The 16,044-nt window shown below is 27.3% G+C and overlaps 1 protein-coding gene and 1 long non-coding RNA gene across 2 annotated transcripts; both read left to right on the forward strand.

The window, feature by feature from the left end:
- The first annotated feature begins 5,031 nt into the window (after positions 1-5,031).
- On the forward strand, positions 5,032-9,968 carry LOC136088714 (uncharacterized). Its single transcript, XR_010642424.1, has 3 exons — positions 5,032-8,757; positions 8,865-8,933; positions 9,786-9,968. It is a non-coding gene; the product is annotated as an uncharacterized LOC136088714 (long non-coding RNA).
- A 5,056-nt stretch (positions 9,969-15,024) lies between these two features.
- Positions 15,025-15,447, forward strand: LOC136088104 (uncharacterized). The gene has a single exon (XM_065811766.1). It carries the CDS (start codon positions 15,025-15,027, stop codon positions 15,445-15,447), a length of 423 nt encoding a protein of 140 aa, XP_065667838.1.
- The last annotated feature ends 597 nt before the right edge of the window (positions 15,448-16,044 follow it).

Below are 16,044 nucleotides of genomic sequence, written 5' to 3' on the forward strand. Positions count from 1 at the left end.
AGCAGATCTTAAAGAAGAGAAGCAAAGTCAGGGTGAACAAGATGAAGATTTTCTAATATCATCACTCAAGTCAAAAAGACAGGAGATCAATGAAGAACTTGAAAACTTTAATATATCTCCTCTAAAATCTCATTTAAAGTCATCAAAACATATACTGTCAGAAGGAAAGCGAAAAGAAATTATGAGCTTGATTAAAGAAAAAATTCTATGTTCTGACAAAAGAACTATTGTTCAACTTCTAACACTGGCACCCCCAAGTTGGTCAATATTAGAAGTACAAAATAACTTTGCAGTTACAGAATACCAAGCAAAAAAGGCTAGACAACTTTTTAATAAAAAAGGATTGTTGGCTCTTATTAATTAAAAATGCGCTTTTTGAAAACTCGTTTTTCATTTGGAAGTAATTTATTATCTATATTTATAGAAAAGAAAATAGGAAAATGATCAGATACGTCATTTTTAATTTTTCCTTTTTTTTTAGGATACGTTAAAAACATCAGTGGTTAAAATATTATCAATTAAAGAAGCACTTGATAGAGTAATTTTTGTCGGTTTGCTAATCAAAGGAATCGCACCATTTTCAAAAATGCCATTATAAAACCTTTTAATGTTGTTATTGACATGGTATTGAAAACAATCTAAATTCAGATCACCCAATAAGTAAATAAATTTATTTTCGTGGTTCCTTTTTTTAATAACGTCGTTACATAAAAACGAATCAAAATTTTAGTTTCACCTGAAGGTGGGCGATAACAACAACTTAGAATATTATTTTTTATTTTATTGGTTAAAATTTCAATTGATAAAACCTCTTTATCAGCATCAGTGATGCTTATGTCATGCCGGGTAAAATATCGTAAGTCAATTTTAACATAAATAAGAACGCCTCCGCCACGCTTATTTGTTTTTCGTGCCAATGAAATTACATTAAAACCCGGCGGTTCAAAATTGGTAAAAGAATTTACGTCATCCGAACTGGACATGGTTTCTGTTAAGCAAGTTATATTAAAAAGATTACAAGTTTCTTCAATAAAATTACTAAAAATTTCAAAAAAATTTTTAAGCTTTGGATATTTATGTGAATTGTGTTAACATTATTTTGATCAAGAAAGCCTATAATTATGAAAGTAGTTGTATTTATTTTGCAAAGTGATGCTTTGCAAAATAAATGCAATTAGTAAAATATTTAAGATCAGGATCAGATTCATCGTCTAATAAGAAATCATTAGTTCGAAAAAAATTATAAAAACTAGACTCAAAATTTAAAGCTTCGTTAGAATCCATTTAATTTTTGTTTTTTCATAATCGAAATGAGATCAAAGAATTTCTTTTATAAATCACGTGTGATTAATTTATTATATATAACTTTAGCGTACTTACCCTTTGCCCTTAAATCTTTTTTTTTTTTTTTTTCTTTTATTACAAAATAATAAATATTTACAATTTTTATAATAACATTAACTAAGGTTTTATATTTTTACAATATATGGTTTTACAAATGTTCGTAAATATATATATTATTATTATTTTTTTTTTTATTTACGCTTTTTGCCGATAAAAAAAAAATTTACAGTCGTAACTTATAAAAAAATAATTACATGACCGGGGCTAGAAGAAGACAAATTTAGTCTTATCATTAAGCCCCAAAAAATGCGTCATTACTAGACAAAATATAGTTTGACAATAAAATATAGTTTCAATGTATATATCTCTGATATATATTCCCATTGAAAAATAAAACCGCGTCCCACATGGGTTCCGCGTGGGTTCCGTGTGGGATTGATGGGATTTACGTGGGACGGATTTTCCCATGTGGTATCCATATGGAGATTTGTCACCTTAAACCCATGTGGGTAATCCCACATGGGTTACATGTGGGAACCATATGGTATTTACACACATGGGAAATCCCACGTGGGTTTCCTGTGGGATTTGCATGGGAATTAATTTGAAAGCTGGAAATTAAAAAAAAAACTTTAAAAAAATTTTTTTTTTAATCGACATTGCATTGCGTTACGTTTATATTGTGTGAAAATATTTTATAATAATAATGTTGAGAATGGCAAGCAAGTATGTAAGTACCACGAATAATGTTTATCTTTCTTTATAGAAATAAGATTAAGATTTGTGCAAATAGACGTATTATTAGGATAATATAATAGTTATTTGAATATAGATCTTGAGTAAATTATTTGCAAACAATAAACTGATGCAAGTTAAAATGTTGTCAAAAACCAATCTTGCATGCATGAGACACTGCAGTGTCCCACAAAGAAATGCAGGTTTAAAGTCAAAGAATTCCCAATTTTCTTTATTAAAAAAAGAAAAAAATAGGATGGAGATGGGTTTCTGTAACTTTTTTTATGCTCCAAAACTTTTAACTTTAGATATAATAAGGTCCTTAAGACTTAAGGGACTTACGAACTACATTGAGGAACAAACACAGGATATTTACAGAAACTTTTCAATTTTTAATTTGGAGTACCACAGTATTATTGGGAATAAAGCCTCTGGGTCCAGTTTTCAAAGTAAAATGATCTAAAGTAATGTTTAAATAAAATAATATGCTTTAAAATGCATATAGTTATACATATACTCCTGATAGTTAACTATATGTATAACTAGTTATACATATAATTTCTTATAAAAACTTATTTTTTAAGGTTATGCTTGAACAAATTAGTACCAATTAATTCAAATTCAAGATTTAGTTCAAGTTCAAGTTAAAGTTCTTATTTATTCATTGTTTTTGTAAATTTTATATTTATTTGTTCAAATTTATCAGTTAGTACTATTTTTTACTACGGTAAGAATGTTTATCATTGTTGAACGTGATTTTATTAGTAATTTCATTTTATTTTCAACATATTTTGACAACACCCTTTATATTTTAAATGATGAAAGCTTTACTTTTCTATTGATGTTAAATTTATTACGTTTCAATAACTCAGATTGAATCTTAACTGATTTATTGTAAGCTTTGTAGGGGGTTGTTGTATATCAAATGGTATTGTAAATAATGTAAAAATTATATATATATATATATATATATATATATATATATATATATATATATATATATATATATATATATATATATATATATATATATATATCATTAAAACAATAAAAATTTATACAAAATGTCACTTTAAAACGAATACCATTAACATTGTGATGATAATAGCATTAGAATACTAGTATTTATGTATTATTATTAAACTATAAATTAATAGTTTTTTAATTCATTTTATAAAATAGAGACTGACAACTGATAATTAATGGAAATAAATACAAATTATAAAAATCATGTAAACTTCATTTATTATAACTAAATACTATATTAATGTTAGTCTACAAAGTTAAAATCAATTTAGAGCATTGTTATTAGTTCTTTTGCGATTCGCACTGTCTCTCAAATTTATTCTGTCTCTCAAATTTATAAAATAGGTGGTTAAAACTTGCTCAATAGGTAGGTTTTCAGCATAACAATGCTTTTTTCTTACACTTTCTAAAGAGAAATATGGCAAATTGATTACTTATTTTACCTAAATCATAGGGTCATCTATGCATAATGATGTCAGATGATGACCTGTTTATTGAACACCTTCACCCTTTATCAAACTCAGTCAATTTTTTGCCATCTCCTATTGAAAATGATGTCAGTTTTTGTTATCATATTATGATGGTATATCTGAGTTGTTAATATAATATAAAAAATGCATATACCATCAATTTTTATCTGGTTCAATTATACATTTATTCTCAACAGTACTATAAGTAAAAAAAACAAACATAAATTCTTCTTTCAGATAAGCAAGCTAATTTCTGAATTTAAATTGTTTTTCCTAGGATCCTCTACAGTTTTAAGCAACAAAAGCAAGAAGTTTTTAGACCACATTGTTGGTGTAAATACCTCTAAAACCTGCTCATAGCTAGCATAAATTGTTTTATTTTTTTTTTGAAATAAAATATTTTACTTTTTTTTTTGATTCAATTTTTTAATTGACATTATTTTGGTCTCAACATCCCCTCCCCATTGTCAATTATTGTTAAACTCACACTGCCCCTCCATCTACTGGCATCATTTATGGATGATCCCATAGCCTGAATTATATATATATATATATATATATATATATATATATATATATATATATATATATATATATATATATATATATATATATATATATATATATATATATGTATATATATATATATATATATATATATATATATATATATATATATATATATATATATATATATATATATATATATATTATTTTTACTTTATTTACAACACCATTTGATATACAACAAACCCTTACAAAGCTTACAATAATTCAGTTAAAATTCAATCTGAGTTATTGAAACGTAATAAATTTAACATCAATAGAAAAGTAAAGCTGTCATCATTTAAAATGTAAAGGGTGTTGTCAAAATATTTTGAAAGTAAAATTAAGTTACTAATAAAATTACGTTCAACAATGATAAATATTCTTACTGTAGTAAGAATTAGTACTATTTAACAAATTTGAACAAATAAATATAAAATAGTGAAAAACAATGAACAAATAAGAACTTGAACTTGAACTAAATCTTGAATTTGAATTAATTGGTACTAATTTGTTCAAGCATAACCTTAAAAAATAAGTTTATATAATAAATTTTATGTATAACTAGTTATACATATAGTCAACTATCAGGAGTTATGTATGTAACTGCATGCATTTTAAAGCATTTTATTTAATTTATATATTACTTTAGATCATATTACTTTGAATACTGGACCCAGAGACTTTATTCCCATTTACACTGTGGTACTCCAGATTAAAAATTGAAAAGTTTCTGTAAATATCCTATTTTTGTTCCTCAATGTACTTCGTAAGTCCCTTAAGTTTTATGAACCTTATTATATATAAAGTTAAAAGTTTTGGAGCCTAAAAAAAGTTACAGAAACCTCCCTATCTCCCCCCTATTTTAATTTTTTAATAAAGAAAATTTGACTTTCAAAGCAGCATTTCTTTGTGGGACACTGCGGCGTCCCATGCATGCATGCTTGGTTTTTGACAACATTTGAACTTGCATCAGTCAATTTTTTGCAGATAATATACTCAAGAACTATATTCAAATATCATATGAACATGTTAAAGAATGTTCATATGATATTTGAACATCACAAATTTAATAATATTGTTGTGATATGTTATATAAATAATACCATAATAGATTATGATATGAAAATAAGATAGGATATGAAGGCAATGATCAAAGAATAAATTTACTTATAGAAATTTAGATGTTTGTTTATTAGTTTCAGAATATTATATTATGTGTGACCACAGCCTTCTATAATAACAGGCCTTGACATCGTGTAACAAAGTTGTTAAACTGAAGGCCAATTCCTAATACTGTGTTTATATTTTCATCTTTTAACATTAGACGAAAGTTTGTGTTCACGCTTTTTTAATAAATCTTTAAAATTTGATTGGTTTATAAATTAGATAGCGCAACTTCACGACGATAACGTTGTAAGGTTCAAGGCGTTACATTGTAAGGTAATAATATTGTCAAACTAACAATAAGTTTTTTTAATAATTAAAATGCCTTTAAAATGCTGTGTATCTCTTTGCAAGTCGAACTATCACTCAACTACAACAAAAATATCAATTTATACAACTACAATATCAATTACAACTACAACAAAAATATCAATACTCAACTACAACAAAAATATCAATTTATAAATTCCCGAAGAATCTAGAGGAGAGAAAAAGATGTAGTGAAGCTATCCCAAGAACTGGTTTTATTGTTACAGACTATACAGCAGTATGTCAACTTCATTGGCCAAATGAAGCACCTTTTGAAAGCAAATATGGGAAGCAATGACCTTTAAACCCACCATCTGTTTTTAAAAATATTCCGCTTAGTTGTTTAGCCACACCAGCAAGTAAAGTTAGAAAAACTGTAACTTCAAGCGGTTTTCGAAGCATTTTACCAGTTCACTTAAATGATTTTCTTAAAGAGGATGAACTTATATTTGAAAATATTCAATCTTTGTTAAGTGATAATAACTATGTTATTGTTTTCCAGCTTAATAAAAAAAAGTTTACACATACAATCAAAAATGTACAAACTTGGTGTTCCATTATTTATTTTAGTAATTTTCAATGATTATTCATTTGTAGCTAACCATAATGGCACAACTTGTAATATTTCATCTTTAGCTGTAAACAAATTAAAGTTAAAAAAAAACAAAATCAGCTTTATTTGAAGCAGTTAGATTTTAAAAAATAAAGAAAGTTTGCTTCAGTCAAATATTCTATTCGAACACCTTTATGCTATGGGAAAAGTTAATGTTGGTGAAGTTTTATATACTTCAGATATTATATGTAGAGCATATGAGTATTTTGCTATGCGATGAAGTCGCACAGCAAATATGATTGAATATGATTGTTTGTGTATTGACTACAAGTTGCCAAGTATAAGGACTTTAACACGATTGACTTCAAAAATAAGCTCAATGGAGCACCTAAGTTTCATAAATAGTATTTTTATGAATTTAAATCCATTGAAAAGATCTTCCATACTACTAATTGATGAGGTCTATGTCAAAGCTTCATTACTTTACCAAAGAGGTGCTTTGTTTGGTCAAGCAGTAAACTACCCTGAAAAGTTAGCTAAAACAATTTTATCATTTATGATTAAATGTCTTTTTGGAGGTCCAGAATTTATATGTAGAGCTCAACCTGTTGCAAATCTTCCCTCTGAATTTCAGTTTGCTCAATGTCAACAAATTGTTGAAATAATATTGAAAATAGTAAGACAATTATTAATTATCACGGTTACCATCAGTAATTATTGGTAATAATTACTGATGGTAACTGTGTAAATCAAAGATTTTTTGGAATGTTTAAAACAGTTGATAGTAAACCATGGTTAACAACATCAGGTATATATTTTTTGTATGATTATGTGCATCTCTTAAAATCTATACGAAACAATTGGTTGACAGAAAAGACTGACGAACTTCAATTTTTGAACAATAAAGAACTGGCTTTGGCTAAGTGGAGTGATTTAGAAACTCTATATAAAACTGAGTGCAGTAGTCTTTTTAAACTCTCTAAACTTACAGCTAAATCAGTTTATCCAAAACCAATAGAGAGACAATCTGTAAAGTTTTGTTTGTCTGTTTTTTGCGAAGAAACAGTAGCTGCATTAAGAATGCATCCAGAGATTGAAAATAAAGCATTTGAAGGTACTGCTGTATTTATTGAAAAAATAATTTTTTTCGAATGTTGTTAATCTCAAAGCACCTGGTGCTGACATTCGGTTTAGAAATGAATTATGTGGAGAAATCCACTCAGTTGTTGATCAACAGTTACAACTGCTACGAGATATTGCTGAACTGTCAAATTTTATGAAACCTACAGGTAAGCGTGTAAAACAGCTTACCCTAGACACTAGCAATGCAATAGCCCATTCATGTTATGGCTTTATTGATCTTGTAGAAACTTTGTTGAGTAATGGAGCAAAGTATGTCTTATTAGGTTGGTTTTCAACAGATCCGCTTGAAAAAGCTTTTTCTAAGCTTCGACAGGGATCTGGAGGTACTTACTTTATAAACGCTAAATCTGTAATTGAAAAAATTAATATTCAACATACTAAATTGATATTACAACTTGACATTCCTGTTGATGGTATCGATGGTCATACTTGTGACATATGTTTTAGAGATATTTCTACTGATGAAAAAGAACTTCTGGATAATATACATGATCTTGAAAGCTCAGTTAATAAATCTACATTAGTGGCTATAGTTTACATAGCTGGCTATGTGCAAAAAAGCGAAATAAAAATTTATGATGATTCTACCAATTATTATTATAAATATGGAAGTTATCTGTATAGCCTAAACAGAGGCGGACTCAAAATTCCTTCTGATACTCTTGTCTAATGGTCAATATTTTGCTTTTTTTTTTACAAGGTGCTACTGACCCTTTATGCAGAAAATTTTGTGTTACTCAGTTTCAGATCATTGCTGCTAAATATAAATTTAAAATCACAAAAAAACAATGCAGAGTATATTCTAATATTCTGCTAAAGAATTACTCTCTAATTACCACTCCCAAAATACTAAAGCTATCATAATTTATGTGAAAATTAGTTTTGTAGTTTATTATGCTATTTACTTGTTATGTTTTTTATTTTCTCATTAGCCTATATGTCTCTCAATGTTTGGATTTGTAAATATTTACCCTGTTGAGATATATTGATAAAACTTTTTTTTTGCTTGAATCAATTTTTGTTGGTGTTTTTTATTGTTGGTGATTTTTATTGTTACCATTTTTAGCAAAAAAAAATTAAAAATACAGTTATCTTTCTAATATATAGATATATACTTTGTTATGGTTCTGCTTGTTATTGATACTATTTAATATTACATAAATATTCTTAATGAAATTTGAAATACGAAAAATATGATTATCTTTTAACAATTTTTTGGTTTTCTTTTTATATTTCCGTCTTTACTAGAGATTATTATTAGAAAACATAGACTGCCATTACACCCTACCTAATATTAAAATATATCAATATAAGTAAAAGTGAAAGTTTAATCGGCCTTCAGTTTTTACGGCATTTTGCGCGATGTCAAGGCCTGTTATTATAGAAGGGCGTGTGTGTGACGAAAATGTAAAGATACTTTTGCATCCAGTGGCTATTGCACCCAACGTCTACATCATTGAAAAAGTAGGTTTTTACATTTTTGTTTTTGTTTTTTTGTTTAACTACTAACTAATTTTCAATAAGGATAGTTAAACTTTTGTTTAACTATCCTAATTGATCACTTTTTTCAGGATTCTCCTCATGGGTTCAAGCTCATTACGCATAATATGTGTTCAATTACCCATAATACGTTAGTCATTGTAAGTAATAAATTAGGAAATAATTATTTGTGAAATATTGTAGTCATTAATGACTTTAACCTGGCTAATAATTAAAATTGCTCGACTAATAATGTTCCTTATTAAAATTGCTCTCTTTCTCTCTCTCTCTCTCTGTCTCTGTCTCTCGTCTCTCTCTCTCTCTCTCTCTCTCTCTCTCTCTCTATATATATATATATATTAGGGTGCATCCAACGCCCCATACATTCAAAAATTGATCTGTCCCTATTCTTAAAACTTTCTATTGATTCTCACAAGACACCCTGTTAAATTTTTTCAAAATTGAATGAGATTTAGGGGGGCCACCTCAAGTCTAAAACTTGCAACAAGACCCTAAACAGAAGGAAAAAAAGTTTTTCAAAAGTATGTCATGTTGGGTCTCAAAAGAAGCAAAAATTAATAAAAATTTCAAAAATAACAAAATTTTACACAAGAATTATTATTCTAAGTTTTATTGCATAAAAATTATTATTTTTTAACAAAAAATTAAAAAAAACCTTTTTTTTCATGTTTTTGTCAAAAAATTTTATCAAGGTATTTTTAACAAAAAAATGATAACTATTTTTGAAATTTTTATAAAGTTTCGCTTCTTTTGAGACCCAACATGACATACTTTTGAAAAACTTTTTTTCCTTCTGTTTAGGGTCTTGTTGCAAGTTTCAGACTTGAGGTGGCCCCCCTAAATCTCATTCAATTTTGAAAAAATTTAACAGGGTGTCTTGTGAGAACCAATAGAAAGTTTTAAGAATAGGGACAGATCAATTTTTGAATGTATGGGGCGTTGGATGCACCCTAATATATTTATATATATTTGTATTTATATTTTTTTTTCAGAAAATGTTTGAAGAAAGTTAGAAGATACTAAAAACCTTGGTATTATGCAAGCCGAAGCGATTTAATTAATTCAATCGACAAAAAACGGCGTGTAAATCGCAAAAGAAAAAATAAAATTTTTAATATTCATTTTGGATGTATTGATTATAATAGCATTTATTTTAAAATAAATTCATTTTGCAACACGTTTTTTAATTTTATAAAATTTCGCTATAATAGTTTAAGGTAAATCCCACATAGGTTATAGGTGGAAAATATCACATGTAAAAGATCAAAAATGCTGCACATTTTGAATACCAAATGGGATAAAGTAGCAAATACCAGATTAAGTTAAGCTTCTCTAAAAGCTTCGATGATAAATTTTAAATTACCATTTAAGTAATTTTTAAATTAAAAGAACTTTAAAATTTATCATAGAAGCATTCGGACTTTTATTTGTCTAGTATTGACTACTTTTATACCATTTGGATTAAAATATATGTGGCATTTAAGATCTATAACATGTAGTATTTTCCACCTATATCCCATGTAGGATTTACCACATAAAACCCATGTGGGATTTACCATATGTAACCCACATGGGACAAAATAATAATCCCCATATGGGTTACATGTGGTAAAAACCCACGCGTATCCCATATGGGATTTACCATATGGAATCCATGTGGGATTTACCATATGAAACCCACATGGGACAAAATAATAATCCCCACATGGGTTACATATGGAAAAAATCCACGCGTATCCCATGTGCGCTTTTTCACTGGGTTATAAAAGAAAATTTAAATATATCGCATATCGTTTAAAATTTATAGTTTTTCAAAAAATTAGATATAACAATTGCTTAGTAAAATAAAAGAAACAAAATTTATTAAAATATTAAATGACAAAAATAACATTTAAGAATTGGTTTGAAAAATAAGAAGATATGGTTTTATATAAAAACATTTTAAATAAAATCATAGAACATTGGTAGAGCATTTTATATTTTAACTTATTTAATTATATTTATAATACTTTTCATTGCCAATTAAGTAAAAGCAAATAAACAGTATAAAATAAAAGTAAAAGATTAATAAATAACGCAAAAATAAAAATAAAAAATAAATTTCTCAAAAAGAAGATTATCATTTAAAATGATAAAAATATATGTACAATTATTGATTAATTATGTATTAATAATCTAAAGTAATTAATTAATTAACTATTAATTACTGATTTCTAATATAAAGAAGTTTTATTAGAAAAAATTTAATTCATTTTCAGTTAACAAAAGTAATTGCTTAAGTTTTGTTTTGAATTGGTTTAGAGAGTAATTAGTTTTTATTTCATTATTTAATATTATGTTCCACAACTTTGGTCCTCGGTTTACAATAGAGAATTTAGTAGCGGAATAATAAGTTTTAGATTGAATGTAGTTGTATTTTGAAAATTTAGTAGGGTGTATTTGAATTTTTTTTACAAAAATTGAATAAAATAAGATTGGTAATATATTTTTATTAAGTTTGAACATGAAAATAAGAACTTGATAGAGGTTTAGTTTATATACATTTAGGATATTGAGTTCATTAAATAGTGTTTGTGTGTGTCAGAAGCGATCTACGTTTGAAACTATCCTTATAGCCTGTTTTTGTTTGCTAAGCAATTTTTTTATTTTCGTCGCGTTAGTGCTCCACCAAGCAATGTTCGCATAACTTAAGTAGCAATGAATAAAAGAAAAGTAAATGTTTTTTAAACAATATCGATGCAATAACTGATTTGCTTTGTACATTATACCTAAATTTTTTGATATTTTATCTTCAACTACACTTATATGTTCCCTCCAGGTTACATTTTCGTCTAGAAACACGCCTAAAAACTTTATTGATTGCTCTCTCTGTATTAATTGATTGTCAATAAAAAGGTCTGGAAGTTCTAAGGGAATATCTGATTTTTTATGTAGGCGATGGAATAAAGTGTATTTTGTTTTAGTAATATTTCAAGATAACTTGTTTGATTTAAACCATTGGGTTAGTTTGTCTAGTTCTTTGTTTAATGTTTGGAATAATATATTGATATCTTTATTGGAATAAAACAAGCTGGTATCATCTGCAAATAAAATTGTATTTAAAATGTTAGAAAATTTATTTAAATCGTTTATATAAACAAGAAATAGAAGTGGCCCTAAAATTGATCCCTGAGGAACACCACATGTAATTGTCTCATAATTAGTTTTTCCTTCATCATAAACTATATACTGCTTCCTATTAGTCAAACAACTCTCGAACCAGGACAAGTTAGTATTTTTATACCATAACTTTTGAGTTTCAATAGAAGGATTTGATGATTGACTGTATCGAAAGCTTTACTTAAATCGATAAAAAGACCAATTATCTGTTTTTTGTATATTTTATTATATAATTTTTGTATTTTTGATTTTTGATTTTTTTGTGTTTTTTGATTTTATATTTTTTTGTGTTTTTTGGTTTTATATTTTTTTGTATTTTTTGTTTTTTTTTATTTTTTGGCCGTTGTGCGGAAAGAAATCGAGAGTTTAGATTAGGTTAAAAAAAAAAAATAATAATAATAATATAGGAGAAATTCTAAAGTAGGTTGAAGGAAGATTCATAAGGTAAAAAAGATTTAGATCAAAAGAAAATTAAAGAATTACAGGACTTTTACACCAACATTACGTGACGAACACTATAGATAAACATTTATGTGTTAAAATTATATTTCATAAAATAAGGGCTGGCAGTGATTTGCTAATCATATATAATAATAATTTTGTTGTATAACATAGAAAAAACTGCAAGAGGGAAGGAAATTTTTACTAAACATACAAGGAGCCGTAGTTTTATTTTTGCTCATATGTTTAGTTTCAGATTTCCGTTCTCTACTTGAGAGAAAACATTTTTAATACAAAAATACTCACAGAAAATGTCCGCGGTGTTTCTACGGACATGATAATTATATTTTAAGGTAATAATATTCATAATGTTCCTGATTATTATCCTGATCACTGCCATTGGGTCAATTTTTTTGTTACTGAACATGTGGTGGAATCTACTGTTCCATATTGCACTCATGATGGTTTGAGTGAGTGTCAACAGCAGCTGTGAAGTGGGGTTTTTCTCCGATAAATTCGCCGTTTCAATCGAGAAAATCGAATTTATTGAAGAAAAGTTGTTTCGGGATGTCAAGGAGTTATATAAGTGTTTAAAATACTCCCAAATTTCAACAGAAGGAGGACAGTAGACAAAGATATGGATTTTGTCCTCGATTTTACCACAAGTTTTGCATTTGCTATTTTTGACAATCTGTTGCCTTGTGCTTTTGGCTAGCAAAGCCGCAGAAGGTTTACAGTTGTGTAAAAAACGAAAGAGGATGTTTTGAGTCGGTCCGCATGCGTGGAAGGTGAATTTTTTTTTCAAAATTTGGGTCCTCAGCATCGTTGTTTTTGTTGAACTGTTCCAAAAGAGTTCTGATGGCACGACTGTCTTTTTGTTTTTTGCCATTTCTAAGTAAAAATTTTTTTTGTTTTTAGGGGGATGTTAAAAAGGGACCCGTTTTTGCCTAATATTTGAATTGTTGTTTTGTAGTACTGAGACGTTTTGTTGTCCCAGTGTTTGGGAAAATTGTTCTGCTTAAAAAGTTCCAGCTTTGGTTTTGGTTCGTAAATTTTATGAGTGAACTCGCCAACCAATACTTTGAAAAGTAGTAGTAATCGTGAGCTCTATCCTCTTCGCATTCTTTCAGTTGAAAGAGTGTTTTGAGGTGAAGTGCAAGACTTTGCTCCTTCGGTGATATATCTTTTGCCTCATTCAGGAGTTTTTGCAATTCCAGCGTATGATCACTATAATCTTCATTTATGTAAACCTTTTGAGTCCATAATTTCATCGTCGTCTATTTTTTTAATATCGTGGCTTTGTCTTTGTAGTTAAGAAATCTTACTACGATTGATCTATTTTATTTATTGTTTTTAGGCAATTTCTTTCCAAATTGATGCGCCCTTTCAATTTCAAAGTTTCCGTGCAGCCGAAATTTATTAATTAAAAACTCCCTTACTTTATTTTCACTGTCTTTCCAACTTTCATTTTTAATTTCTTCAATCCCACAGAATCTTAAGTTTTTGCATCGACTTCTGTCATCAATTTCAGTCAATTTGTTAATCATGTTAGTATTTGCATATTCATTTATCAATGATGTTTTTGATGTTTGATGATCAGCAATTATTTTATCATAATTATTACTCACAAATTCAACAGCTTTATTAAGTTCGCGTAATTCCTTCTTTAGTTCCTTATTCTCGTCAATATCTGAGTTTAATTTGTTTTCAAGCTTTTCAATTCTATCATTAAACATCTTGATAATAGTATTTTCATGAAATTCCAAAATATCTTTTAATTGTGCAGATGTAAAATTTTTAGTAGCCATTATGAATTTTTTTTTTTTTTTGATAACCAGCAAGTAAAAAAAAAACACGTCCGTTCGCGGTGAATGCTAATAGGTTTTGACTCTCGCTTCTCTATTTCATATTGTGGTCCTTATCTGTACAACAAAGTTTCTCTTAAAACATTATTAAAAAATCTGATCTTAAACACAGATAATTTTATGCACTTTTCAACAAAAAAAAAAGTGAAACCAAAAAAAACTATATAAACTTTAAACAATTATTATAATTACAAAAAATAAAAATTCTGCCTATAATTATCAAGTTTAGTTACATACATACATATGTGAACGTATTTATACGTATGTGAATATACCCAATATGGTAAATCATATTTATGTGAATCCAAGTAAAATGTTTGATTAAGATTAGTAAATTTTTTATCATTTTTTTATTTTTCTTAAATACTTTTTATTTTATGTTATCCAAACTTACAATAAACTGAGGACATTATTTAGTTTATAAATATGAATTTATTGATAGTGAAGAAAGTATACAAAGTATGTGTAATAATGTAGAGCTGTATCTTAATAACAAGACCATCGGTCTTCTGCAAGTTTCCCGCGCTCTTTAAATAATGATGTCTCGTTACAATTTTTTGTATATTACAACATTTGTGAATTTTTATTATATGCTGTACTTTATTATCGATTTATATATATATATATATATATATATATATATATATATATATATATATATATATATATATATATATATATATATATATATATATATATATATATATATATATATATATGTTTCTTATGTTTAATAAGAAAAAGCTTTACTTATCTTAACACTGAAATGGTAAGGCAATTATACACGTCGCTGGTAAGACCACACATGGAATTTGCAGTTCTAGTGTGGAGTCCAGGCAATAAAAACAATATCAATGACCTAGAAAAAATTCAAAGACGAGCAACAAACCTAGCACCTGAACTAAAACATCTAAGTTATACTGAAAGATTGGCAAAGTTGGGTTTTACAACTCTGGAAACAAGACGTACAAGAGGTGATCTTATTGAGTTTTTCAAAATAACAACAGGGATTGATAAGATATTGTGGTATAAAGAGCTTCATAAAGCTTCTTCCCAAAGTCTAAGAGGTCATTCAATAAAATTTGAAAGAGAATTTGCAAAAACAACCCTGAGACACAATTTTTTTACAATCAGAGTGATACCCCATTGGAATGCTTTACCTGAAAAAGTGGTTTCTGCAATTTGTTAACGGCTGTTAAAGTATTAATTTTAAACTTTATGCTCCGCGACAACAGTTGTTACAGCAGCTTGTATTACTATTACTATTACTAATGACATAAAATTTAATATTTCAAAATTACCAAAAGTCTTGAAAAAATTATGAACGTCATTACCGTTCGTCATTTTTTCAAGACTTTTGCAGCATTAAACTTATAAAAATATAAAAAACTATTATTCATCAACTAAACAATAAAAAATAAGAAAAAAAAATTATTGAATAAACTTTTTTAGAATTATATATCATGACCGTAGACAACTTTTTTAATCTGGGGGGCTAGAAAGAGTAGTTGCGCAAATAACATGTTTCTTAACAATAAAAACAAAACTCTTTGGAACTCTGTAGTAATGCCTATACTGTATGTATTACACTAACTTTTTTAAATGCGATATCTTGTAGGCTTTTGAAGTAATTTATTACCTAAAAATATTTTTAATAATATGAAGTTAAATTCGGCCTTAAAATATTTACGAATGCGTCCGTGATTCGGAAATTAATCTATATCTATGCTATTAGGTTCATCAGTTTTTTGTGTGTGTATATTTAACAGCATACACCAGTTTAACT

The sequence above is a fragment of the Hydra vulgaris genome, chromosome 12 (genome assembly GCF_038396675.1).
Source record: "Hydra vulgaris chromosome 12, alternate assembly HydraT2T_AEP".
NCBI classification, from domain to species: Eukaryota; Metazoa; Cnidaria; class Hydrozoa; order Anthoathecata; family Hydridae; genus Hydra; species Hydra vulgaris.

Coding starts and splice junctions, on each gene's coding strand:
- LOC136088104 (XM_065811766.1), top strand. CDS start 15,025: ATGGTAAGGCAATTATACACGTCGCTGGTAAGACCACACATGGAATTT.